The sequence below is a fragment of the Pelodiscus sinensis genome, chromosome 6 (assembly GCF_052426305.1).
Source record: "Pelodiscus sinensis isolate ZL-2025 chromosome 6, ASM5242630v1, whole genome shotgun sequence".
NCBI classification, from domain to species: domain Eukaryota; kingdom Metazoa; phylum Chordata; order Testudines; family Trionychidae; genus Pelodiscus; species Pelodiscus sinensis.
Genome location: NC_143057.1, coordinates 98,102,719 through 98,130,032, shown reverse-complemented (window position 1 = coordinate 98,130,032; position 27,314 = coordinate 98,102,719). Strand labels below are relative to the sequence as shown.

The following is a 27,314-nucleotide window of genomic DNA, read 5'->3' as shown; positions in this document are numbered from 1 at the left end:
GCTGGCCACTGTCGGCAGACAGGATACTGGGCTAGAAGGACCTTTGGTCTGACCCAGTACGGCCGTTCTTATGTTCTTATGCAACGAGAGAGAGAGAGAGAGAACAAACACTGTCGCCCCAAGATGGGGAAACATAAGTGTTCCTGGTCCTCTGAGTTGAAGCCAAGAAGCTAGTATATACTAAGCCATCTTTGCTTGGTCCATGATGGCTCTGATGACACGCAGAGCCACTCAATTGGGCTCAGAAGGTTGAAGAATGTCTAGAAACTGTGCTGAGGGGCACCTGGACTTCAAATGTAATCTGTAGCTGTGCCATTGCCATGTGCAGAAGCTTCTGATATTGCTTAAAGTCCTCTGGCAGAGAATGAGAAGGTAAAGTGACCATGTCATCTGGTGTGGACAACAACATTGCTCTTGGATCAAACTGGCTTACCTTTCTTCTCTGAATACTCTAGTGGGATTGGTTGTGGATGGTCAGACGATAGCAAACAGGACTCCTGAATTTATCATGAGTATCTAGACTCTAGGGTGCCTCCCACAATCTCCAATTCATGAGTTCTGAGGGGAAGAGACTGCAGCTATTGCTCATGGTAGAAACATGATCCTCACCCAAGCAGTGTTGAGATTTGTCACTCACAGAAAAAGAGGAAAAGACAGAAAACCAGTTTGTTTGTTTTTTAATCTGGGACATAATCCCAGCATTCCTGAGGGTAGGGAAACTCCCCAGGAGTTGAAGAAAATAGAGAAAAATACTACACAATGCTAGACTTCTAAAAACTCACAGCAATGATGCTGCAAAGTGGAGCTAATGACACCAAAAAGTCTGACTTAGACAATGTGGCAATAAGAAGGAAGTGCCGAGGCACTGCCCCACACTACCTTTTATGCTAGGGTGACCAAATACCGGCTCACAGGCCAGATCTGGTCTGCCAAGGTTAGCCCCTGGCAGGTTCCCATGCTGCTGTATTCACTTGAGCTTCTCCAGGTACTGTGGATCGCAGCTCCCGTTGGCTGTGGACAGCCATTCCTAGCCAATGGGACCTGCAATCACCCATACCTGCAGAGGTGCAGGTAAATATGCCAGGGACTAACCCTGGTGAACTGCCACCATTTTATTGCCTACTCCATTTTATGCCCTTTGTTTAGAACACTGAGTGTTTTAGTGCATGTGCAGCCCAAAGGACAATTCTCATAAGAGTCTAGACCAGGGCTACTCAATTTTGGAAGCCCTGGGGGGCCACAATGATACTCACAGCAGATGCAGAGGGCAGCAACTTAAAGTGTGGTTGCATATTTTATATATATATATATATACACACACACACACACACACACACACACACACACACACACACACACACACAAATAGCTTCTTTCACAATGACGGGCATGAATACAAAGATTAAGCCTTAAGATGCAACACTGGACCCAAACATGGCCAGTGTGAGCCTGTCACCATCTCTCAGGCTCTACCCACAAGGCTAAGTGGCCAGCACTTCTCACAATGCCCCGACATTCCCGGCACCTCCTCCCTGGGGGCTAGAAATGCCAAACACCCTGCACCTGTCTGTTCCAGCCAGCCCATCCGCTTGCATTTTTCAACGCTCACCCCGCCTGATAGTCACCTCACTGTTGTGGAGATTTATGGTATTTTTAAGGTCTCAGGGGGTCAAAAGGAGTATTATTTTTTGAAGTGCTATCTACACAAAGATCCACATACTTGCAACGCCAGCATGAAGTTACACAAGTTACATCAGTACATTGAGCAGATGTTCAAAACCTGATAATTTCAACCATCAGGAGGGGTCCACGTAGAAATCTTTTTCTTGTAGAGTTTGTAGGAGGGATCCTGTAGGTCAACTCGGTGTTCAGTGTACATTTATACTGGGATTTTGGGGTCAGCATAGTTATGTCAGTCAGAGGTGTTTTTTTCCATACAACACTGCTGGTCAGAGGTATCAGTATAATATATAAACCAAACCAATGGGCGGAGTTGATAATACATTTGATATTGTCTCTTTTTTCTTTTATGTTTTGAAGAACAAAGAACTAAGTATCTTTGGCATCTTATATAAATGGTGTGTTTTTAATTAAGTGGGACACGTCCGAGTTTGTTTCCATACTCTCTGCAAATACCATTGCTTCAGCTAAAATCCAGGTTTGTCTACAGTGAGGAGCCTAGATTTATCCTTGCAGCTTTTTGCTACACATTAATCAACAGTAAATGTACATGTGGGATGGTATCCAGTCTGTCAATGCACATCACTGTGTATAGATAGCAGCAGCTTAGTGCAAACTGACAGTATTCTTGGAAGCTACTCAATACTGCTTTGCTGCTGAGTTATGGGCATTCTGGGATTTCTCTGAGACTGTGTATTGTGGGATGCATAGCAGAAAACAGTGTTTATTCCAAATTTTTTTAAAAATAAAATATCCCGATCTGTCTCCATTCCAAACTTCCTTTATGGGTGGGTCATCACCATATTTGAATTGCTATTAGACAGCATGGACCAATAATGCTTCATACCACTCTGCTGCTAACATCAAATATGCAGGGACTGCTTGGGCTGTATATTAGCCCTGGAAGCCTAATGAATTAGTCTTGGAACTTCACCTGCTGCACCACAGAGCAGAGGACATGGCAGCGGCAGCAGCTCCTCAAGCAGCAGCTGGATATTCCATTATGGTAGAAGTGAGACACAGATGGGGAAGACAACAATTAACTGATAAACCATTGTCAGGTGGATGTGGAAGGGTCCAAGATGCTAGGATCTTTCAAAATTCAGCTCTATTTAAATTATTGGAGAAAGGGTTGTTTGTCCCTGGAAACACTATGGACATCAACACTGTGGACATGATTCCAGTTATCCTGGGATATATCTTGGCTTACCTGGCGCTTCTCTGGTTAATGAAACCATTCACAGGCCACTTGTATAGAGGGAAGGAAATTTAACTACTGCAGAATGACAGTGGAATGTACGTTTTGCCATTTGAAAGGGAGATGGTGCAGTTTGTGGAACAGACTGGAAGCAGTAAGAAATACATCCCAAAGATTATAGCAGCATGATCCATTTTGTACAATATTTATGGCAGAAAGCCTTAGAGATGGATAGTCTCTGCACATCAGCCTGCTTTCTCAGTGGTTGGGCAGTCACCAAGGCATCCAAAAATCCAAAATAGCCAAGCCAATATTGTTAGGGATGCCTTATTGCTCTTCTTTTGAGTCACAGGCCAGAATTTGTGCAGTTGTGCATCCAGCTGTTAGAGGGCAGAGGGAGCAAGGCAGGGAAGTGCAACATTGAAACAATTCCTATTATACCTTGCCTGCTGACATGGAGAACAAACATTGTCTTCATGTGTTTTAAGACATTAAATAACATTTATGTTATGTCATAAGACATTTTCAGGTAGTGAATGGGGTGAGGAGAGTGTTCACCAAACAGGAGAGCTGAGAGAAGGGGAAGAAAGATAGATACGCGGGAAAAATGGTTGATAGTTACAGCATTAGCATGAGACTGAGACCAGAGGTCCAGAGTAGCTGCTATTTTGGAAAAATATTTGAGGGGAGCGTGAACAGGCAGTGTGGACAAATGAAGGAAGAGAAGAAGGGGAACCAGAGACCTTGGACTTAGAAAAAGCTATGAGTTTGCATATACCAGTGGCTTCAGCAATGGGGAACTAAAAACAGAAGCTAGCACAGCTGTACAATTTTAAAAAACAACACCCTTATAGTAAGTTTATGGTTTTGGTTGAGGGAGAGGAGGCAGTTAGTAGGCTCTATAAGCTGCATGGGCAAATTTACATGTAAAATCTTGTCTGTCCGCTCAAAAATAATAAAAAGGTTACATGTCCCCAGGCAGATTTTCTTCCCAGTCTCTTTTTAATGAAAGTGCTCCTGAGCAGTTTGCACTTCATATATCATCATTTGACATCCTGGTTGTGGCCCCTTGTGAACTACTTCAGAATGCCTACAGAGATCTTGATTCTTGTGGCTGTCCACATGCACTTCTACCCAGACAGTGAGGAGATCCGCAATCTCAGTACAGCTACAAGGGCTACTTGAGGCATGTTGGAGAACTTCTGGAGCATTGTCCAAGTTATTCTAATAATTAGAATCCAGGAGTGAAATGGACAAAATCTGGCTGTATGCCTGCTTATAAATGGGTAGAGGAAATCCAATTAACTGACTCCAAAGTAAAGGGAGGGCACACAGGTAAAACAACCAGGTCAATAACAGTGACCCAGAAAGCATCGGGGATACCCACTCAAAGACTGCCAAAGTAGTTTGCAGTAGCACTGGATGCACACAAACTGGACCAACTTGCTTCATAGCAAAAAGTCAATTCAATTTGAAAGAGGACTCCAAAGTTTGTGATGAATGCTGAGTCAGTATGCTGCAATATGTACACAAGTGTTTATAAAGAGGATTAATTCAAAAAGCTGTGATTAAACTTTGTATGTAGACTAAGGATGTAAAGGAATGAGTATTTTCCCAATCATTGTAGTCGATATAATTCGTATTGACTGAACGATTAGATGATAAGGGGAGGCGTGCTCTGGGACCTCTGCATTTTAAATGTAGTAGAAGCCACCAGACTCTTACTACATTTAAAATGCAGAAGTGCAGCGGTCCTACTCCTGACTTGTGCCGAATCCAGCAGCCCCTGCTTGCAGTGGCCCAGCCTATCACCAGCAGATGCTCCTTTATAGCAGCTTCCACTACCCCACCTCCCACTGCTTCTGATAGAGGTAGCGGGGTGGGGGAAGGGAGTTGACAAGATGAAGACAGTGCGGGGGGGGGAGGGGAAGGCAGAAAATCAGCTTTTAAGTCAGCTCCCTCCCAGCATAAGCTCCTGTTGCTCCCCCCCCGCACCCCGCATTGCTGCCTCTCATACAGAGGTACCAAGGGGAAGAAGGGAAGCAAGTAGTCGAGTACTCCACTAGACCACCCGATAAGCTTATGCTTATCAGGTAGTCAAGTAGTTGACTACTCGCTTACATCCCTCATGCAGACAAGCTCTCTGTTCATATTGTCTTTGAAACCGCTTGAAATGTAGTTTTTGTTTACACAAGACTTGTACCAAACTTAAATATATACTTATACAATTAATGAAGTACAACTCTAGCAGGTATGGCTTATTCCTGTATTGTAAAGGAATTAAACTGCTACTAATGTAATGCACCCTCTTTACCTAAAAAAAGATGGTTACTTACCTGTAACTGTTGTTCTTCGAGATGTGACGCTTATGTACATTCAAATGGAGATGTGCGTGCGTGCCGTGTGCATGGTTTCTGGTGCGTTTTTTCCCCAGTGGTACCCGTAGGGCCAGGAGGTCACCCCCTGGAGTGGCACTGTTATAGCAGAGCATAAATACCCCTGCCGTCACTCCCCCTCCTCAGTTCCTTCTTGCTTTAGACTCCAATGAAGGGGAGGTGGGGAGGAATCGAATGGACATGAGCAACACATCTCGAAGAACAACAGTTACAGGTAAGTAACCGTCTTTTAAAGAGCTTGGTGGAAGGGGAAAGAGGCAGCTCTTGCAGAGAGTCAGCAATCCTGGCTAATTAGGGGCAGCTGGGACAGAGTGGCTGCAAAATCAATTAGAGCCCAGGTGAAACTAATTGGGGCTGCCTGGAGGCCTATTAAGTACCCTCCTTGTGGGTGAGGGGAGAGAAAGCTGAGAAGGAGTTTGCAGAGCTGTGAAAGAGTGTGGAGAACTGAGGAGGAGTCTGGAGAACTAAGGAGGAGTTTGGAGAAAGACAGGCACCTGAGAAGGAGACCAGGAGAACCAAAAGAGCAGCAAAGGCTACAAGGAGGCAACAGACCCCAAATCAAGGTGAGTCGGCCACGTACTGTGACTCTTAGATTATGGGACAGTGGGCTGAGCAAGGGTCGGGGGCCCAGGAGTGGGACTGACCCTGCCACAATATATTAACTCTCCCTTCCTCCCTCCCCCAGAACTGAGAACTAAGAACTGCAGAATCCAGAGCGGCAACACCCCTAGCCTATTGGGTAATGGCATACTGCACCACAAACGTGTGAACAGAGGACCACGTTGCCGCTCTACAAATATCAACTATTGGCACCTGCACTACAAAGGTTGCAGAGGACGCCTGCGCTCTGATGGAGTGTGCCCTAACGTGCACCAAGATATAACACTCTTGTTTACACGAGGAGATCCAAGAGGACAATCTCTGGGCCGATACTGGCAATCCCTTCATCCTCTCCACAAAGGAAATAAATAGCAGAGATGATTTGTGAAAATGCCTCGTTCTATGTAAAAAGCTAATGCCCTTTTTGCATCCAGAGAACGTAGGGCCCGCTCTTTAGGGGAGCGGTGGGGCTTCGGAAAGACCACCGGTAAATATATGTCTTGTGACATGTGGAATGAGGAAACGACCTTGGGGAGGAAGGCTGGATGGGGGCATAGCCTGACTATTTGCAGTGAACACCAGGTAAGGAGGTTCTACGGTCAGAGCCCTGAGATCAGACACCCTGCATGCTGAAGTAATGGCTACTATAAAAGGCCACCTTGAGCGACAGGTACTTAGGCGAGCACGTGGCTAGCAGCTCAAATGCGGGAGACATAAGTTTAGTGAGTACCAGATTAAGGTCACTCTGAGGCACAGGTGCTGGTACATGAGGAAACAGCCTGTTGAGACCTTTGAGGAACCTCTTAACCACCTGGTTAGTAAACAGAAATCTGTTGGCTCACCCCATGGTGGAAAGCCACCAAATGGACCCTTATAGATGAGGTAGATGGGCCTGCTTGGCGCAGCTCAAAGAGGTAGTCAAGGACAACCGGTATCAGGGCTGAGCAAGGGTCTACTCGCTTCCTGGCTGCCCACAGGGAAAACCTTTTCCATTTATCTGAATAGGATGACCTGGTAGCTGGTTTTCTGCTCCCCAGCAGAACTGCCTGCACACCCTCAGAGCAAGTGATCTCCAGCTCCATCAGCCATCGATAAGCCAGGCCATCAGGTGGAGGTACCTGATGTTCAGGTGGTAAAGGGGACTTCCTGCCCAGGTCTGCATGATTAATTCTGGAACAGGCGGGAGAGGCCATGGCTCGTCCCGCACCATTTCCAACAGGATGGGATACCAGAACTGTCTGGGCCAGTCCGGGGCGATCAGGATGACCTGAGACTTGGACTGCCTGATATATGGGCTACCACCTGGTCCCTGGACTGGCGTTGAATGAGGCAGTCATCCAGGTATGGAAAAACTTGTACCCCATGTCTTCTGAGAGTGGCTGTAGTGGCGGCCTTACACTTTGTAAAAATTCTCAGGGCAGTGGAAAGCCCAAAGGGGAGTACAGTAAACTGGAAGTGATTCTGCGCCACTACAAACTGGAGGAATCTCCTGTGACTTGGCCGAATGGCCACTTGAAAATAGGCGTCCTTTAAATAGAGGGCCACATACCAGTCCCCTAATTCTAGGACCGGAATGATGGAGGCCAGAGTCACCATCCTGAACTTCGTTTTTCTTATTGATCTGTTGAGGTTTCTGAGATCCAGGATAGGCCGGATCCCACCCTTCAGCTTGGGAATAATAGGAATAAAACCCTCTGCCCTCCAAGTGAGGTGAAACCCTTTCTACCACTCCTTTTTCGATGAGCGAGAGGACCGCCTGAAAGAGGACCACCTTGTGAGAAGGGTCCCTGAAGAAGGACTAGGGGGGAGAGAGGGAAGGTGGCAAACAGAGGGGATGGAGTAACCCATCCTTACCAAGCACTTGTTGGAAGTAATGAGGGCCCAAGGCTTGGAAAAAATGGGACAACCTGTCCCCTAATGGCGGGGTGATGGCGAGGGCTGATACAGGGTCCTCAGGCGCACCTTCAAAACGTCTGCTTAGCCTGCTGGTTGGAGGGTGGGCCCGCACCCCTATCTGCGTTGCCCCGTAGGTGATGATACCTAACTCAAGATGAAAGGGCCCCTGCAGAACTATTGATACCCCACTCGAACTACAAGGGCGACGGCTCCATTGATCCAGCCGGGAAGGCTGAACCTGCAACCTTCCCGGCTGCCTAGCAGGGAGCAGCCTCCTTTGTATGAATGTATGAGTGTATGAGTACCCAGCGACCTGAGTGTGGCCCTAGTATCCTTCAGGCTATGCAGCCTCAAGTCAGTATGTTTGAAGAACAGCGACTTTCCATCGAACAGCAGATCTTGAATTGTATCCTGCACGTCCGGCGGGATCCCTGACACCATGCGCCTCGATGCATGACCACACCAGAGGCCATGGTCCAAGCAGCTGAGTCCACTGTGTCCAGTGCAGCCTACAGGGCCATATGTGCTATGGTCCTCCCCTCATGGCCATGGCCGCAAACTCCTGCCTAGAATCCGGGAGCAACTTGTCCCGGAACTTATCCATCGCCTGCCACGTGTTATACGCATATCGACTCAACATCGCTTGCTGGTTAGCGATGCGGAGCTGGACACCACCTATGGCATAGACTTTGCAACCCATCCAGTCAAGGCACTTAGGCTCCCTGGACTTTGGCGTAGGGCCAAGCTGCCCCTGCCTTTCTTTTTGAGCAGCTGCCTGGACCACCAATGAGCCTGGAACTGGGTGCAAGTAGAGGTGCTCATGCCCTGACTGAGGAACAAAGTACTTCTTCTCAACCCCTTTGAGAGTGAGGGTAATAGATGCTGGGGTCTGCCACACGGTATTTGTGACCTTAGCCACAGTCTTGTTCAAGGGCAAAGCTAGCTTAGCAGGAGCAACAGCATTAAGGATGTCCACCATTGGGTCAGAGTCCTCAGTCACCGGCTCCGCTCGCACCCCCAAGTTAGCTGCCAATCTACGAAGCAGCTCCTGGTGCACTCTAGCATCCATTGATGGGGCAGGGTTCACCAGGGCTTCATCTGGGGACGACGAGGATGGCTCCTGAGTGGGTACAGGACCTTCCGCTACCTACCGAGACTGGGTAGCTTCCGGAGGCTCCACCTGGGCAGGTGGCAGGTCTGCCACAGTGGACGATTCCCCTACCCCCTCCTGTCTCTGTGGGCTGACAACCCTAGATGACGCGGGTAGTCTTGATGCTGAGGTGGACAGAGTGGTCCTCCGATGTAAGACACTGGACCCTTGGGAAGGCTGCATCGGCCCCTGCCACTGATAAGCCCAAGGCGTCCAGAACAGCCAGGGCGGTTTGGCCTGCGGGGGCCATGTCTGCTTCCAGGAGGTGCCGAGAATGGAAACGGTGCCAGGAAGAGACTCTCGACGAACACACTGACTCTGGCTCCAACGCCGAAGAATAGTTTGAAGCGGATCAGGGCAGTGCCGTGGAGGACTGCCTGGAGACATGGCTCGGCCTATACTTGTCCATGGACTCTGGCTTCCCTGAGTGGGGCTGCCTGGGGGGTCCCATTAACTGCAGTACAGGAGCAGCAGTGCTGGACAACTGCTGCCCCGAGCCATAAGCAAAGACTGAGGACAGTGCCAGCGGCAGTGCCGGCGCCAAGGTAGGCGGTGCCTCCACAGCATGTGGTGCCAGTGCCAGATGTGAGTCCTGGTGATGGGTGCCACCAGCTGGTGCCACATGGGTTGCCTCTGCATGCTGGGGTGCCATCAGTGCTGGTGCCGATACTGCTGCGGGCGCCGGGGTCAGTTCCGGTGTCGATGTCAGCATCAGTGCCGCTGATGTCGCTAGTGCCGACCAGGCTACTGGCTTGGTCATCGCAACCAGCGCCGACATGGCCCCTGGTGCCGAAGGCAAGTACCCTTCAGAGATGCGGGGGCGACTGAGGCAAGACTGTTAGCTCAATGAGCTCATGAGCTGCATCATAAGTCTCCGGGGTGGATGGGCGGTGCGCGGGGATCGACCCCAGGCTCTGAGCACGTGGCAGGTCATCACCCCGCCTTTGCGCCCCTGCTTGACTGCTCCTTGGGGAGTCCAGGTGCGGGGAACATGGACAGTGCCAGCCACCGTGGGTCTTACGGCTCGGTGATCGTCCTCTCCCTTCCTTTCTCCTCTTCGGTGCCGGAGACTGCGACCGGTGCCTCAGTGCCATCATCTTTGGTGCTGCAGTACGGGGAAGTCCTGGTTAAGCCTCCTGCACTGAAGCCAGCGCACTGCAACATCCTGGGAAGGTGCAGGTTGGAGAGCCGACTTCATAAGCAACAGTTTTAAGCGGGACTCTCTCTCTCACTTAGTACGTGGCTTAAGACTCCTGCAGATCTTGCAGGAGTCTGTAAGATGAGATTTCCCCCAGACACTTTAGGCAAGAGTCATGGGGGTCTCCTTGAGGCATTGGTTTAGCACAGGACACAGAAGGTTTGAAGCCATGTGGCCCTGGCATCCCCTCTCCCCCAGAGGGGAGGGATAACCAACTGCAAGCACTACTAACTACTTAAACTACTACTATTTAAACAATGAAAGAAAGAACTGCCAATGGGCAACAATTAGCACTCACTAGGATCTGTTGTGATAACAGCAAAGCTCCAAGGACCATCATGGGCGGTAAGAAGGAACTGAGGGGGAGTGCCGGCAGGGGTATTTATGCTCCGCTATAGCAGTGCCACTCGAGGGGGCAACCTGCCAGCCCAACGGGTACTGCTGGGGAAAAAACTCTCTGGAAACTGTGCACGTAGTGCACGCACACCTCATTCAAATGCACATGAGCAGGGCTCGACAAATAATGTAATCTACTCGCCCTTGGTGAGTAGATTACGACCTGGAAGAGCCGGCACAGAGCAATCCGCGCATGTGCAGAACAATCCGTGCATGTGCAGAACGGCGTGCAACCACGTGGCTGGTGAGCAGGCCTTGCCGCCGCTTGGCGAGCCCTGCACATGAGCAATCACTTGAAGAATTACACCCCTATCAAAAACAATCATAATACAAAAAAGTTTAGACAAATCTTTCGCTTTTATGTGAAAAGTAAAATTCTAGAAAGAGAACAATGTGGACAATGCTGGAATGCCACAGCCTAATTTGAGTGCTGAATAGGAAACAGCTGCTCCCCGAGTTACGAACAAGTTACGGACCAAAGTGTTCGTAACTCGGATCTGCATTTATGACCACTTTGGTCATAAGTGCGGATGGCCGTAAGTGGAGGTGGTTGTAACTGGGGAGCTGCTGTATTCTACCCTCAATAACTAGAAATAACAAAGATTTTGCTACCAAAGTAGTAAAGAACTTTCAAGTTTATTTAATGTTGGATTTTTAAAAAGACTCTGCCTTGACTAATTCTGCTTATATTTAAATCATGGGTAACATTCCCATTAACTTCAACAGGAGCAGAATTATGTCAAATACAGAGTGATACTCAAAAATCACAACCTGAGGTAAAAGGCTTCACTTTCCAAGTTGGGTTAGTCAAGGCACTTAGATTCCTATCTGGTCCCACAGACTGTGCTAAATAGCCCCAAAAGTTAGGGGAGTGATTTCAGACGTCTTCAATACTTTTCAAATGTCATTTATGAACTAAATGTTATGAATGTATGAATATATATATATATTTGCCAAAGACAAACTGCTTTATATTTTAAACAAATAGACTAGTAGCACTTAAAGACTAACAAAACATGTAGACAGTATCATGAGCTTTTGTAGGTGCAAGCTGTCATCTGAACAAGTAGGTTGTGCCCACAAGAGCTCATGATACCGTCTACATGTTTTGTTAGTCTTTAAGGTGCTACTAGTCTATTTGTTGTTTTTCCTGTTAGACTAACTCTGCTGCCTCTCTGAAGCTTTTATATTTTAAGCAATTCATGAACAGAGGTAAAAAAGATTATTGCCCTCAACTTGCTAACAGTTTAAACTGTTAAAATTGCACTTCTCTGGTATGGACAATGTTAGCCACAAACTTGGTTTTGCAATACTGTGCTAAGTAACTGATACATTGTGGCAACTGTCTGTGGGATGAGGCAAACACTACACCTAGCTGGAAATGTATCAATTAAAATTAAAGGAATTAAGAGGTTTGGCTTGAAAGGTTAAGCTACTTGGTGACATAGCAGGGAAGAAGCAGAGTGATTTTCTCTTTTCCCACACCTACCAAGAGCTTATTTCCTTCTGAAATACACCGTCAAGGTAGCAGATACTCAGCTGTCAGCATTTACTATATGCTTTGTATAGTTTATGCTAGATTGCCTCCCCCAACACATTAATACACAGCAGATTCTTCTGCCCCTCCAGAGGAGGATATTTTCAGAGTCTGGTTATGATTAACACTGAGTAATGCCACATGTTAAAGCCTGTGTGCTGCTTGTGACTCAAAATGCAGCTGGAATGAATATGCACACAGTAAGATTAAACCAGGTCTGAGAGTTATGCAGGCTAGCAAAAGTAGGGTGATTTTTCTTCTACCAGCTTCACTCTGAATTGCCACCTGGGAAAGGTTAGAAAATTATTTTGCTTACATACCTGCCTCCTAATCTTATACTGAGTCTCCATTACAATTGACCACATGGAAGAGGAGCAATGCAGCCGGTACTCTGATGGAAATGTAGCAATGCCACTTCCCTATTAATCAGCTTCTAGTTAAGTATGCAAAAACTGACTTAGCTAACATTAAAATAATCAATTTTGGCCACATACCTATTGATTACCATGTTTCACTAAAGGCCTGTCTGGTAGGATAGGAGGAGACCAAAGAAAATCTAATTTCAGTCAGACTCCTTGTTACATACCACCACAATGTTCTTCCCTGTAAATTTGTCGTCGGTAGTCTCACACACACACACACACACACACACCCCCCCCCCCCCCTAGAACAAAGATGGAAATCTACAGTGCCTCAGCAACAGTTTGTTCATCTGTGATGTGGGAGCAATTTGTTACTTCTCAGCTGGCATATATAAATCCACAGCCATGCTAAGATGTGTAATACTGCTCCATGACAAGCAACGTGCCCACTCTTCAGGTGTTACAAGGGGCAGAAATAATGGGTTTGTTTAAACAGTTTCAATATAAAAGGTGTATAATGAGAGTTTACATTAAGCTATCTTGAAAGTTATAAAGCAAGGCACACATCAGGAAGAGGTATGGTTTCACAGTCATCTTAACTCCATCCTAATGAATGTAAATTATGAATTACTGTTTTCTTACATGGACATGTTTCCCAAATTAATCATATTAGGGATGTTTATTTCAATTAATCAGCTAATTGAGTAGTCAATGAAATTTCCATCAACTATTCAATTAGTCGATAAGTGGGAGGTGTTCACTATCCCACCGTGCCTCTGCCTTTGAAATGTACAAGAGCTGCGGGGTTCCGACTGCTGCGCCTCTCCCTTTGAAATATATTCCCCACTGCACCTCTTCCTTTGAAATGTACAAGAAAGGTGGGTGGCTCTTGTACATTTCAAGGGGAGAGGCATAGCAATCAGGACCCCACATGAGTGGGGACTGCTTCTGTCCCAGATTGTGGGGGTTCCCCACTGTGCCTCCCCTGTCCGTCCCCCCCCCCCCCGAGGCAGTGCTGGGAGAAACCAACTTTTCAGCTGGTTCCTGCTCCCTCCTTTGGTGTGTCTGATACAAAGGCGGGGGGGGGGGGGGGGGAAGAGAAACTAGTTGAGTAGCAACTCAACTACCTGATAAGTCTAGGTTTACATCCCTACATCATATAGCTTCTATATAGCCCTTGATGAATGTGTGAGATATGTGAGCTCATGTTTCTTGCCCCTGTGCTAGACTATTATGTAAAAAAGAACTATTAGAATATTAATAGAGGGTGGTACCTTTCCTGAGTTGTGTTGGAACATCTCCAAAAGATATTTCTTTAGTGTCACTATTAATATAATTCTATTCACTCCTAAAACGAAATAGAAACTTTTAAATAAGTACGTTTGGAAGAGTTTAAGTTACCTGTATTCTACTATCTTGATAAACTACTAGCATAGTCATGATATTTAAATATTTCATACTAAGTAATTAGTTCATTGTGTGCTATTACTAAACAATTATATTAAAATAATTGTAAAGGTACACATTAATTCAAATCTGTTTTGATACAAAGGGATATAGAGGTATACCCTTCCAGCTCTTACACAGGCATTAAAATGGTCACTTGTGGCAAATGCCATTATAGTGTGTTCCGTGCGTCTTCTTCACATGATGCGTCAAGGTGCCTTGGGAGACCCTCTGCTCCGCTTGAGCAGGGTTTCCCTTCTCCTAGCACTCTGATCCTCAGGTCAACAACTGTACTCCTCCAAACAAAGAGTCAGCTTTCCTTCCCTTCTCTTGTCTATGGCAGGGCCTTACCTGACTCCTAGTGCTTATTAAATCTGTAGTAACGAGGGATGTGAAAGGTTAACTAGTTCAACCTCAGCCCGCTCCCTCACCAAAAGCTGGAAGTAAAGATGGGCTTTCCAGAGGCCCCATAACGTCAATAAACCTAACATCTGATGGACCACATTTGGCAGGGCATGTTCCAAAGTCCATCCAGTGCATTATTCACTAACTTCAGTTTCTGAGCAATCTCAAGGTGTGCTCCAGAGGAAAGTTACATTTAGCAAGCTATTCTCAAGATGACAAAAGGTGTGGTTAATAACAATCAGGCTCACATGAAAGAGAGAAAGGCTGAATTCCTCACCAAGCAGAGATTGAGAAAATGCTCTTGGCCAGAGCTACATCTCAGGCATCTAGCAGCAGTCCAGGATCTACCACCTCATCCAAATGTAACTGATGTGCACAGATATAAATTCTGCCAATTTTTCAAGCACAAACAGAATACCTTAGCAACCACTACAGCTGGAGACTTCCATTTTAAAAAGTCTGCTTAGATAGATAACAAAGCAGCAGCATGGAAGAGGTTCTGGGATGCCCTATCACATAAAACTGCTTTTACAGGTTGAACCTCTCTAGTCTGGCACCTTCGAGACCTCACCAGTGCTGAATCAGAGAATCTGCTAACCCACAGGAGCTCAAAATTGTACCAAGTGGGCCTCTTCTTTCACCAAGGCAAATAAACAGAACAAGCTTGTAATGCTGCTCAATAATGTACAACTATACTGATACATCTATCGAAAGTTTATCAGCTCTCTTCATAAGAAAGCGTTAGTACTACACAATTTTAGTATATTGGCATAAGCAGATAAGCATAAGAAAATCATTCTTACGCTTAGCAGCATTATCAGCACAGCCACTGCTTGCTGGTCTCTATAGAATTTCATAGAACACTAGAAGTGGAAGGGACCGCAAGAGGTCACCGAGTCCAGTCCCCTGCCCTCACAGCAGGACCCACCCAGTAACATCTTGACCATTCCTGATAGATGTCTATCTAACCTGCTCTTAAATATCTCTAGAGATGGAGATTCCACAACCTCCATAGGCAATTTATTCCAATGTTTAGCCACCCTGACAGGAAGTTTTTCCTAATGTCCAACCTAACCCTCCTTTGCTGCAGTTTAAGACCATTGCTTCTCGTTCTATCCTCAGAGGCCAAGGAGAACAATTTGTCTCCCTCCTCCTTGTGACACCCTTTTAGATACCTAAAGACCGCTATCATGGCCCCTCTCAGTCTTCTTCTTTCCAAACTAAACAAGCCCAATTTTTTCAGTCTTCCTTCATAGGTCATGTCCTCTAGACTTGTTATCATTCTTGTTGCTCTTCTCTAGACCTTCTCCAATTTTTCTATATCTTTTTTGAAATGTGGTGCCCAAAATTGGACACAATACTACAATTGAGGCGTAATCAGTGCAGAGTAGACCATAAGCAGTCCTCCTTGGAATAACAGCCCGTGGTCGAGGAAACCAAAGCCTTTCTGGTGACACCATCTTCACAGCCAGGCATTCACCTCCAGGATGCACCTGTCTCTGCTTGGGCCCCTACCTCTGACAGAAAGGACTGAGGAGAATACCACCTGTGCTCCCAACTCCTTCACCCATACTCCCAGAGCCTTGTAATCACTCTTGATCTGCTCAGTGTCACACCTTGCAGCATCATTAGTCCTCCCTTGGATGAGTAGCATAGGGTAGTAGTCAGAGGGCTGGATAATCCTCGACAATGCCTCTAACGTCTTGAATACGGGCCCCCGGCAGGCAGCATACCTCCCAAGATGACATGTCAAGGCAACAGATAGGCACCTCTGTCCCCCTCAGAAGAGAGTCTCTGACCACCACTACCCTATGTTTCCTTCTCGCAGTGGTGGCAGCACACCTCCCACCCTTGGGGGTACAAGGCTTCTTCTCCTCTGCTGTAGGGGGTGATTTCTTATTTTCTGTATCAAGAACAGAGTAATGGTTCTCCAATACAACAGTGAGAGGGTTGAGAGAAGGGATGGAGCACTGACTGCTGCCAGAAGTGTCCAGCTGCCAAGTGTTCCCCCAAGTCATCTCCTCCTCCACCAGTGGTGTGTCAGTGGCCTTTTGTAGTGGGACACCTACCTCAGCCTCAGCTGTCTCCACATGAATACTGTCCAGGAACTGCTCATGGATTCGGCTGCTCATGGATTCGGCTGCCTAGCCCAGAGGCGTAGTGAATGAAGGACTGGAGGCAGTTGCCTCCGAGCACCACGCTAGGGGAGGACACCAGGCCGGGGTGGGAGCGAAGCGCACACTTCTCTGGCCCACGTGACACTTTTGAACAGAGACCTAGGAGCTGGCTATGTGCTCCCGGCTCTCTACACACTACTAGTGGAGGCAGCAGGGCTGGATGGCAGGAGCAGCCACTTTAAAGGTTTCCTTACCCGGTCATCATGTTCCTCCGATGCCTGGCTCTGCAGGGGGAGGGGGAGAGGGGATTTGATGGAGTGCACTCTTGGTGCTGGGGGCCTGGCTCAGGGGGAGTAGTGAGTGCATTGGGATGGGGAGTGTTGGGGTGCCTGACTGGGGAAGGGATGAGTGCGTTGGGATGGGGGGTTCTGGGGGAAGGCTGGCTCTGGGGGAGGGCTGAGTGCAGTGGAATGGGGGCTGTTGGGGTGAGTACATTGGGACAGAGGGTCTTGGGGGGGCTAGCTCTGGGGCAGAGGTGAGGTGAGTGCATTGGGATGGGGTGTGCCTTTTTGGGTCAAGACACCTGCAATTATTATAGTTATAGGTTTAAATAGCTGGAATTAAATTTATTTTTTAAAGTCCTATGAGTGAAAATGACCAAAATGGACTGTGAATTTGGTAGGGCCCTATTCACAGTACAGACCAAACAGACAAAACAGCTTAAATATTGAGTGAGAAGAGGATCTAGTGCTTCCACAGTTTAGTAATTAATTGCTTCATTCCACTACAGAAATGGTAATTTTAACCCAAATGACTCAACAATTCCAAAAAGAAAGAAGTGATCCTATACTATCAAGACAGTTAGACTCAGTCCTGCTGTGAAGCAGACAAAAAAAGAACTTAACCTGTGTTGTTGTAAGCCAGGGGTTGGCAACCTATGGCTCATGATATGGCTCTTCTGAAGCTCAAGGCCAGCTACCTCCCTTTGGTCCCCCTGGTGGCAGGCAGCCCTCACTGGCACTACAGCAGACCTGGTCAAAACACCCACTGATGGCTGGACTGGGCCCATACAGGCAGCAGGAAGCCCCCATGCAGACTCCCCCTGCTTGCCTCGCTACTGCATGCCATGCAGAAAAGCAGCGGTGGGCTGTTTGTTTTTCACACACTGAGATCCGGCAGGAGAGGCGGGCGGGGAGCAGTGCCTCATGGGTGCTCCCATCCCTAGCACAATCCCATTGGCCATTTCTGGCCAATGGAAGCTGCCCGTTTCAAGAACAGGCAGCACGTGAAGCACCTCCCCTCCCCTCAGGCTCTCAGTTACCAAGTACATGGCCAGGCAGCCTGTGTGGTAGCACAGCAGACTCCTGAAGGCGATACAGGCTGAGCTGCAAGCCTCACTGGTAAGTGTCCCAAGCAAAGCCTGCCTCTGGCACCCCAGCCCCTCTCACCCCCCAGCCCTTTGCCCCTCCCCCTACTCCTATATGACCCAAACATACCCCACATAACCCAAACCCTCTGCCCTCCTCCTGAGCCCATAACCCCCTCCCAGACCTTGCACCCCAATCCCCTATCTTAGGTCACAATCTAAACCCCTTGCCATACACCCACCAGCACCTTGTCTGTGCCCCCACCCACTCTCCCCTGGCTAGAGGTCCACCAGCACTCTGCCCCCTCTCACCTGCACAGACATCCACAAGCACCCTCCCCCCGGCCAGACATCTACTCCCAGTTTGCTCCTGCACCAAACCTCCACACCTATCCATATCCCACTCACTGGAAGCTCTGTCCCGCACACTGGACCCCTCATTTTTGGCCCCACCCTACAGCCTGGAGGGCCCACAAAATCCAATAACCCTGGAACTTCAGAAGATTTAACCTGGCCTGAGACCTCGAACCTCAGTCCTTCATGCCCTTCCCCCCTCCTCCAGGAGACTAGAGTACCAGGGGAGTGAGGTGTCTCAGTTGGGTGCCACATTAGTGAAGGTTAGAGGTTTCTGGAGGGGATGTATTTTTGCTTCTCACTTGTGTGGTCCCCAACTGATTTTTCTGTGGGTCAGCGGCCCACAACCCAAAAAGGTTCCCCACCTCTGCCATAAAAAAAGACAACGTTGAAACCTTGTGTGTTGGACATATTTTACTTTATTTAAAAGTGAAGCCTGGCCAACAAACCCCCAATTAGGGCCCAGCCCCCCACATCTGCCTAGAGAACCCTAATACTCCTGCACACCCCCACAAACTCCAATCCTGAGCCCACACCACACCTGAACCCCCTGCCCTGAGCCCCTCTTACACACACCCCACATCCCCAGTGCCCTGCCATAACACCCATGCACCACCCTCACACCCCAAATCTGTGCCCTGAGCCCATCATACATCCAACTTCCCTGAGCTAATCATATATCCCAAACCAAACTCCTGCACTCCCACATCCCCAGTCCCCATCATAAGATTGACAGAAGACAGCCTGAATGCATGCATGAAGCTGGATTTGACCAGCTATGATGTAAGTTTCAAAGAAAGGTGTGAAAAGATGCAGCAGCACAAGTCCCATTAAATAAAGTCTGTGAGTACAATTTTCATTTATGCTATTAATCATGATGTCAATTATCAATAATATTAAGTTGTATATTTTCAGTTATGCAAATAGGCATTCTTATATGGCTCTTTGTTGACCACTTTTTCCTGAATTTTTATGTAGTTTGGTTTGAACTTTGGTTTGAAAAGGTTGTCAATCCCTGTTGTAAGCTGATATATGGAGGAAGAGGAGGTTACTCACCTGTGCAGTAACTGACATTCTGTGATATGAGCGTCCCCGTGGAAAGCTCCATTTTAGGTGTTGGTGCACCCCCCACACCAGGGATCGGAGCCTTCAGAGCAGTATCCCTGGAGCCACGCATGCGCGGAGCCTGAGCCACGTGCTCCTATTGTGCTAGCATCGCACATGCATGAGCCCCCCTTCCTCCGTTCTTTTTCTATCTAAGAGCGAGACCCCTTGAAGAGACCCAAGGACATCAAAGTACAGGGGAGGAAGAGAGGGTAGTGGAGCACCCACAGGGGAACTCATTTTGAAGAATATCAGTTTCTGCACAGGTGAGTATCTTCCACAGAGAGAGAGAGAGAGAGATGTCCCAATGGGTTCTCCACATCAGTTGATTGCAAGGCTATATGATTCAGGAGGCAGGGATCTGGTAGGAAGGTGGTAGAAAGGACCGCCTTAGGGAACTTAAGGTTGGACAATGGGCCTTCAGTTAGTGCACAGCGATTGGTGAAGGTCTGGTCTGATGCCCATGTGGCAGTTCAGCAAATATCCAAACAGGTGCTGTCTGTTGGTGGTGCCATCGTGCTACTGGCAGGTGTCGTGGGAATGTTAGGTGCCAACAGAGGTGCCTGTGGTGGTGTTGTGGCATCACTGGTGCCTGGCAGTTTCTGGACACCCAGTATTGCTGCAGTACCACCGGTGCTGGAGACACCTGCACATTGTAAGTGCTGTGGCACGGAGCTGCTGATATTCTCGGCACCAAGGTTGATGGTGAGTGCTTTTTTGGTGCTTTAGGATTCTGTGGGATCAAGGAAACACTTTTTTTTTTTTTTGGTGGGCCTTCTATCTCTATGCACCTAGAAAGCCTCAGAATCCTGTCCTGGGTCAGAGGCAGGGCATAATGATTTTTCAAGTAAAGTAAGTTTGAGTCACAGACCTCTGTCCTGACAACCTCTTGATTTTAGTTTTGCGCAACGGGGGCACTTTTGAGACACGCGTGGTTCCTCAAGGCAGCGGACACTTTGAGACTGGAATAGGGTTATTGCATGAGGAGCAACATTTAAATCCTGGTGAACCAGGCACAGCACTAAACTAACGGGGGGAGGGAGGAAACAATGGAAAAAAGGTTTTGGTTTTTTTTGTTTTAAACAGGGAAGAATAACATTTAACTGACTGAACTAATTAAGAAAACAGATGAAATAGGTTTACTTATCTAGCTATCCAGAATAAGGTCAGGAACACTGCAGAGTTCCGTCTCTGGCTGGAGATGGTAGAGAAGGAACTGAGGTAGGAAGGGCTTACACATGCATGATGCCAGCACACAGGGAGTATGTGGCTCAGAATGCACACATGCCCAGCCCCAGGGACACTGCTCTGAAGACTCCAATCCACAGCGCAGGGGTGCACCGAAACCTGATGTGGAGCACCAACAGAGACATATCTCCAAAAAACACCCACAAACCCTGACACTTTGCTGGAGCCTACTTGAACATTAAACAAATAAAAATAAAAAAATACCACACCCCCTTCACCGTGCTATTGGATTTACAGGATGGTGAAAAAGAGCCCACACAGACAGTGACAGGGTTCATAGGGAAGAGGTAAAAAATAAAATATATATATCTCATGTCAGTCTTCCTCCATAAAGCAGTTCTAACCTAGATGCTAGAATTATGTCTGTGTAATGGCAGCTTTTAGTGCTTTATTAAACTTTAAAACTTTCCAGGAAGTCATGCTTATAGGCACATTTTGAAAACTTTCTCTTTACGCCTCACTGAAAATCATGCTCAATTTTTTTTTTACAAAGATTAAAACAAAATCTCAAGTCTCCATTTTGAATAGACTATCCAACTACTGCAGATGTCATTCTGCTGCCAAAAGAAAATATAAGATGAAAATCTTGAAGTATGCAGCCAAAATGGAGAAGCCAAAACTCTGAATTTGATCAGAGTTGCAAAACTGTAACCCTGAACTTTAAAAACTGTGTAGTAAATAAGGATTTTCCAAATGCACCAAATTTACACTGAAGATTGAAGCATTCTATTGGGCAGGTTGACAAGACTCTAAAACAAGCTGTTTTAATCCCTTCTGTAGTCGTACTTAGGTATTTTCATTTTTTGTCACTATCTCTAAAGAGAGCCCATGCTTTGAAGTAGGGGAAAGCAGAGAAAAAAGAAGCTAGTCCACAGTAATACAACATTCAGCTATTTGGATTTTAATCTTGCTTGGATTAAGCCCAGACAAATTGGAGTAGACCAACTGGATTAATTCCAAAATAGAGTGGGAAAGCACTCAGTTTTGCTTTACAGAGCAATCATTCTGTGGTTGGAAGATTAACTTGATAACTCTTAAAATGGGTCATCTCCTTAAATAGTCTATATCACACAGACTGTCTTAAAGATTTCTAGCCCAATCTGGAAATTGTGGTATGATCTTTCCACCAACCAACATCATTAAACATGGTTATAGCTGCAGTGGTTCTGGTCCCAGCATGGGGAAGGCCAGATACGGGGAGACTAGATGCTTCTTAAAGGAAAGGACATCCATTACATGAAGAGTCTAGCAGTTCTATTGCCATGAGAGTCTGATGCTAATGTATATGATTACTAGTCTAAATAAATACTTAAGTTGTTTGCCCTAGATTCTTGTGGTACTGAACACCTCCCCACATCATTTTCCATTGCTGTGCATCGATTTTTATCTACATGCTCAAGCTGCAATCCCCTTGATATATAAGTGAGGGCCCCTCAGCTCAGCAACCTAATCAAAAACAGTACATACTTGCAGCCTACAGGACTCATTTTTTTTCATGGAGGCCTTAGTAGGAGAGCACATTGCACACATAGTGGTAAATATGAGGGTATGTATTGTAGAAAAGCTGTAGTTATTTTTACCTATTTTCTTCTTTACAAAAAAGGTTGACTGGCTTTGGCTGCTGCCGCATATGGTGAAGGTTGCTGCTGAGCTGGTTTGTATGGTTCAGGTGAGCTCTTGGGTACTTATCAAAACAGAGAAGCTGGAACAGTTTTTATAGTTGGGATGCTGAGAGCTGTTTAACTCAATTGGAAACCCTTTCCAGCCCAGGATGCTGCAGCACCTCCTGCACTTTTAATTCCAGCACCTATGCATCAAAGGGGCCTGGGACTTATACTAGAAACTCTGTCAAGTTATAGGTCTTGTGACATGGTGTCTTTTGCCACGTACTACCGAAAAATCTGCAGGTATGGCTGCTCGCAGCAGCAAGGAACTTACTAAGCAAAATATATAAACTGTTTTTTCCTTTTTTTCCAGCATAAAAATCAAGAATAAAGGTGCCCAAAATACAACTAAAAGAAATTCATGGCAGCTTGCAGCCTTCCTATAACTATAGCTTATCAAACTGAAAAGTTTTTATACTGGGCAATTCAAGAGAAAATAAACAACCGTTTATTCATCTGCGAAGGAAGATGTAAACTCAAGCCCATTCCATGGCTGTGTGCAATCTCTTTTTATTTTAAAATATATAAACAAAAACTAATCACTGCCTTAGTATGCTGCTAATCAAGCCTGCAATGCTGTAAAGTTGACTGCCACACACTCCTATCCCATGAATAGACATATGCACCACTCACTGACTCATGGTTGTCAATCTGATGGGTTTTATTTTATGTAGCCAGATTTTAGAATTTTTTATGAACAATTTTTGTTCAAAATGCTTCTCTCATCACCACTGTGCTTGTCTGCAAATGAGTAGGTTTAAGAACAATTTACATTGAGATAATTTTGTTGCATTGTACTTATAAACATGCCAATGTTCAGTTAAGGTTAATTTATTTTTCTTAGAGGCTTTGCATACATTATGAAAGCAGACTTTTCCTATCCTGTATCAGTTTCATCTTATGGAAAGAGGTTCTGTTTTTAATGCCCAGTAATACTTCAACCACAAACTTAAGTAACTACATATTTTACAAACCCACTGTCATCTAATTCAATAGAGAGTAAGGACATAAAAGCCATCCACCTTGTGAAGTATCTTTTATCCCTACTAACACTTGAACACCTACTCATATTATTTTGCCACCTCCCTCCTCTCCTTAATGTTATGCTGGTCTCCACCCTCATCCATCACTAAGCAACCTTCATTCAAATCAATTCAAAGCAACACCTCTCCACACACAAAAGCATTATGATTTAATGCATCTCTCACAAGACAGGCCAAAGGAAAATACTGATGCACCTTCATAGTTTGAAACCAACAGGTTTAGATGAGCTGAATATACTTACTGCTAGGAACAGCATGCAGTACATGGAGAATGAAGAATGCCCAGAGTAAAATGATAATCTGGAAGATAGAAAAAAAAGAATATATATGTAAATCACTTTTCACTTACAAAACAATAAAGTGTTGCAAGATAGATTACAGTCTCTCTAGAAAGTGAGCAAGTAACGCACACAGGTGTTCTCTCTTATTCAAAAGCAATGTGCTTTACTGCACCCTCCAGAAAAGGAGTTATTTCAATGCAAATTGATATATTTGCTCTTAAATGGATTTAACTATCTAATAACTGCACAGGAGCAGCTTAAATTAGCTCTCAAAATGACAATTTGCCAATTAAAGCATAAGTAGAAAAGGAGTGCTTCCTGAAATGTAAATATTTAACTATTTTTGTAAAGCAACACAACACTGGTGTTATCTCCCCAGATTGATATGAAAGAGCCATCATTCTCACCTGAATGTTCTTAACAGAAACAAAATTCATCCAGTCCTGTGACAGACAGAATCTAAAGAACAAATATACAATATAATCTGAAGAAAAGAGGAAAGACCTGACTTCACATATCAGGGGCAGCCTGAATCAGTCAAAGTATATATAAATCCTGTAAGGCAGGAGTGGGGAACCTCTGGCCCATGGGCTACATGCGCTTCATCAGGATTAGCTGCTGGCGTGGCTGCAAGATGATTTGTTTACCGAGAGTCCACAGGAACAGAGCTCTGCATCTCCCAGTTGACATGGTTCAACATTCTTGGCCAATGGGAGCTGTGCAAAGCAGTAGCCAGGTCTGCAGATTCCCCACCCATGCTGTAAAGGATGGAAGACCATTACTTTGTTTTCAGATTACAGTTGATTCATGGACACTATCAGTATTTTCCAGTTCTTGGAGGGATATTATTGAAAACAATATCATAGCGGTGGTAGTGGTAGTATTCCTGTGGAAAGAATAACATCTCACTGATACTTTAAATTTGCAGCTAGAAAAAAGAAGGTATCCAAAATGTGTTAAATTACCAATGTAGGAGGTTTTAAATCACATCCAATACATGTACTAGTCAAGGTTTTCCAAACCAAATTCTACTCATTACTAATATCATTATTTCCTCTAAAAGCAGTTTAGATTTCTTTGCCTATCAGTTTAGACTTCACTTATGCTTCAGATGGTGTACCCTTAAAATTTTAGTTCAACATAGCCACAAGGTACAGGAATGTGAAAAGTCCACACCCTTGAGTGACAATTGTGTTAACCTACCCCCAATTTAAACACAACTAAGTTGTTAGTAACAGTAGAAGCATTCTTCTATTTGCTTGGGAGGTGGTATTCCTATACTATTGGACAAACCCGTGTCATCAGCGTAGGCCAGTGTTTCTTAAAGTGTGTTCCATGGCACACGGCAGTCAGAGGTGTGCCATGGAGAACAGAGTTCAAAATGGCTGCCCCGAAAAGGAAATACCTGTTTTTGTTTTTTGGCGCTCAACCCTTGGTGTTCCACATTAAAATATATATTTTATTTATTTTGTTTGGTGTTCCTCGGTCTTAAAAAGTTTAAGAAACACTGGTGTAGGCTGTGTTTATGCAAGTATATCTACTGCACCATAGCTACATCAGTATAGTCCCCATACTGTAAACATATTGGTTATGTCTATGCAGCAATTAAACACCAGCAGCTGGTCCAGGTCAGCTGATTCAGGATCACCGGGCACAGACCATGCACTGGTAATGGGTGATGGTTCCAGAGACTGAGCCCGAATGTCTACTCAGCAACTTTACAGCTCTGCAGCCTGAGCCCCATGACCTCGAGTCAGCTGATCCAGGCCAGTCATGGGTTTTTATGCAGTGTAGATATACCCATTCTTAACTTGTATGTTGAAATTTAAGGATGAAAAGCTGCAACTACCCTTGTCTCCCATCTAAAATGGAAATAAGCAAGATATAAAAAACAGTTAATACAGCTGTTCCCTGACTTACGACCACCTCGACTTACGACCATCTGCACTTATGACCAACCTCGCGGCAGCACGTTGTATTTGCGTGTCTGCGGTCAGGCAGCGTGTTTACATTTCATTCCCTCACAGTATTTTCGGTGTTTGCTTGTGGCCATCATGTCAAGTAAAAGAAAAAAGGCTAGTGATAAGAGTGGTGAGAAAAGAAAGAAAAACTATTGATTTGGAACAGAAAATAGCGATAGTGAGACAATATGAACGGGATCAAACAGTTTCCTTCATGTCACGTAAGTTAGGGCTATCAAAATCGACTATCAGCACCATTATAAAGGATAGCGATCGCATTTGTGAAGCAGTGAAAGAGTCTGCTCCTATGAAATCAAAAATTCTAACAAAGTAAAGAGTAGGTCCCATCCTAGAAATAGAAAAACTCTTAGTGCTTTGGATGGAAGACCAAATTGAAAAACGCACGCCATTAAGTCTCATGACGATACAAACTAAGGCTCGTAGTCTTTTTGAAGACTTAAAGAAAAAGGAGGGGTATGACTAGGATCAAATTTTCACTGCCAGTCATGGTTGGTTCAACCGTTTCAAGATGCATGCAAACCTTCATAATGTGAAATTAAGTGGGGAGGCAGCCAGTGCTGATTCGAAAGCAGCAGAACCTTTCATAGAAGAATTGGATAAGCTGATAAAAGAAGGAAATTATTTTCCAGAACACATCTTTAATGTTGATGAGACAGGTCTCTTTTGGAAGAAAACGCCCGAATGTACCTACATACATAAAGAAGCAAAAACTATGCCTGGTTATAAGCCTTTCAAAGATCGTCTAACAGTCTTGTTAGGAGGCAATGTTTCTGGGTATAAATTGAAACCCCTCTTGATTTATCGCTCTGAAAACCCTAGAGCCTTCAAGAATATCAGCAAGGCTACTTTGCCAGTCCATTATCACATTAATAAGAAAGCCTGGATGACGCTTGCACTTTTTGAAGATTGGTTCATGAACTGCTTCATCTCTGAAGTCAAGTCATATTTTCTGAAGAAAGGAATTCCTTTCCAAATTTTGCTTATTTTGGATAATGCTCCAGGTCACCCTCAATACCTAAATGACTTACATTCTGACCTGAAAGTGGTGTTTCTGCCTCCCAACACCACATCTATTCTCCAACCCATGGACCAGAAGGCCATAGCTGCTTTCAAAGCATATGATCTTCGCAACACATTTGCAAAGGCAGTAGCTGCCACAGAATGCAAAAACGGCAAAACATTACATGAATTTTGGAAGGACTACAACATTCTGCATTGCATAAGGAACATTGCTGCAGGGTGGGAGGAAGTCACTTCACAATGTATGAATTGCATATGGAAGAAAATCCTAAAAAGATTTGTCAACTGTTTCAAAAGCTTTGAAAAAGAAAAGGCACTGGAAGACATTTCTAATAACATTGTACAGCTAGCGAAAGAAGTGGCTCTGGAAATGGATAATGAAGACATACATCAACTGGTTGAGGATGTTGGGGAGGAGCTGAGCAATGAAGATTTAATGCAGCTCGAGGCGGAGAGGGTAGTAAAGGAAGAGAGACAAACAGCCCAAGAAGAAGAAGCCCCCAAAAACTTTGTGATGAAAGAAATAGCTGCAGTTTTCAGTAAAATAAATGAAGGAATGCAAATGTTTGAAAAAATGGACCCTAATGAAGCACTTTGGGCAACATCACTGATGAGTCCAGGTAGAAAGTGTCTAAAAAAAACAGGCACCCAACTGAAGGTTTTTCCCTTTCTGCTAAACAAATTCTTTGCCACGTTTTAACTGAGGCAGTTGAAAGCAAAAAGGTCTGTTCCACATTTCTCTGAACACAACCTCTCTTCCAAAAGCAGCTATCAGAATAATCCATCTGTCAAGCCAACCAAAAGGCTGAGCATTCCAAGCTTCCTCACCACAGACACGTAGTCACACATGCAGCAGCAACCTATCTCTGAA

At 45.6% G+C, this 27,314-nt stretch overlaps 1 protein-coding gene across 4 annotated transcripts in view; it reads right to left on the bottom strand.

Annotated features, from left to right (window-relative positions):
- Window positions 1–27,314, bottom strand: part of PLPP1 (phospholipid phosphatase 1) — a 165,462-nt gene that overhangs the window by 32,947 nt on the left and 105,201 nt on the right. For all 4 annotated transcript variants that reach the window (XM_075932461.2, XM_075932459.2, XM_089779391.1 and 1 more), the window contains one exon: window positions 23,403–23,460. In XM_075932461.2, the coding sequence (XP_075788576.1) occupies window positions 23,403–23,460 (58 nt within the window). The remainder of the gene's footprint in view (window positions 1–23,402; window positions 23,461–27,314) is intronic.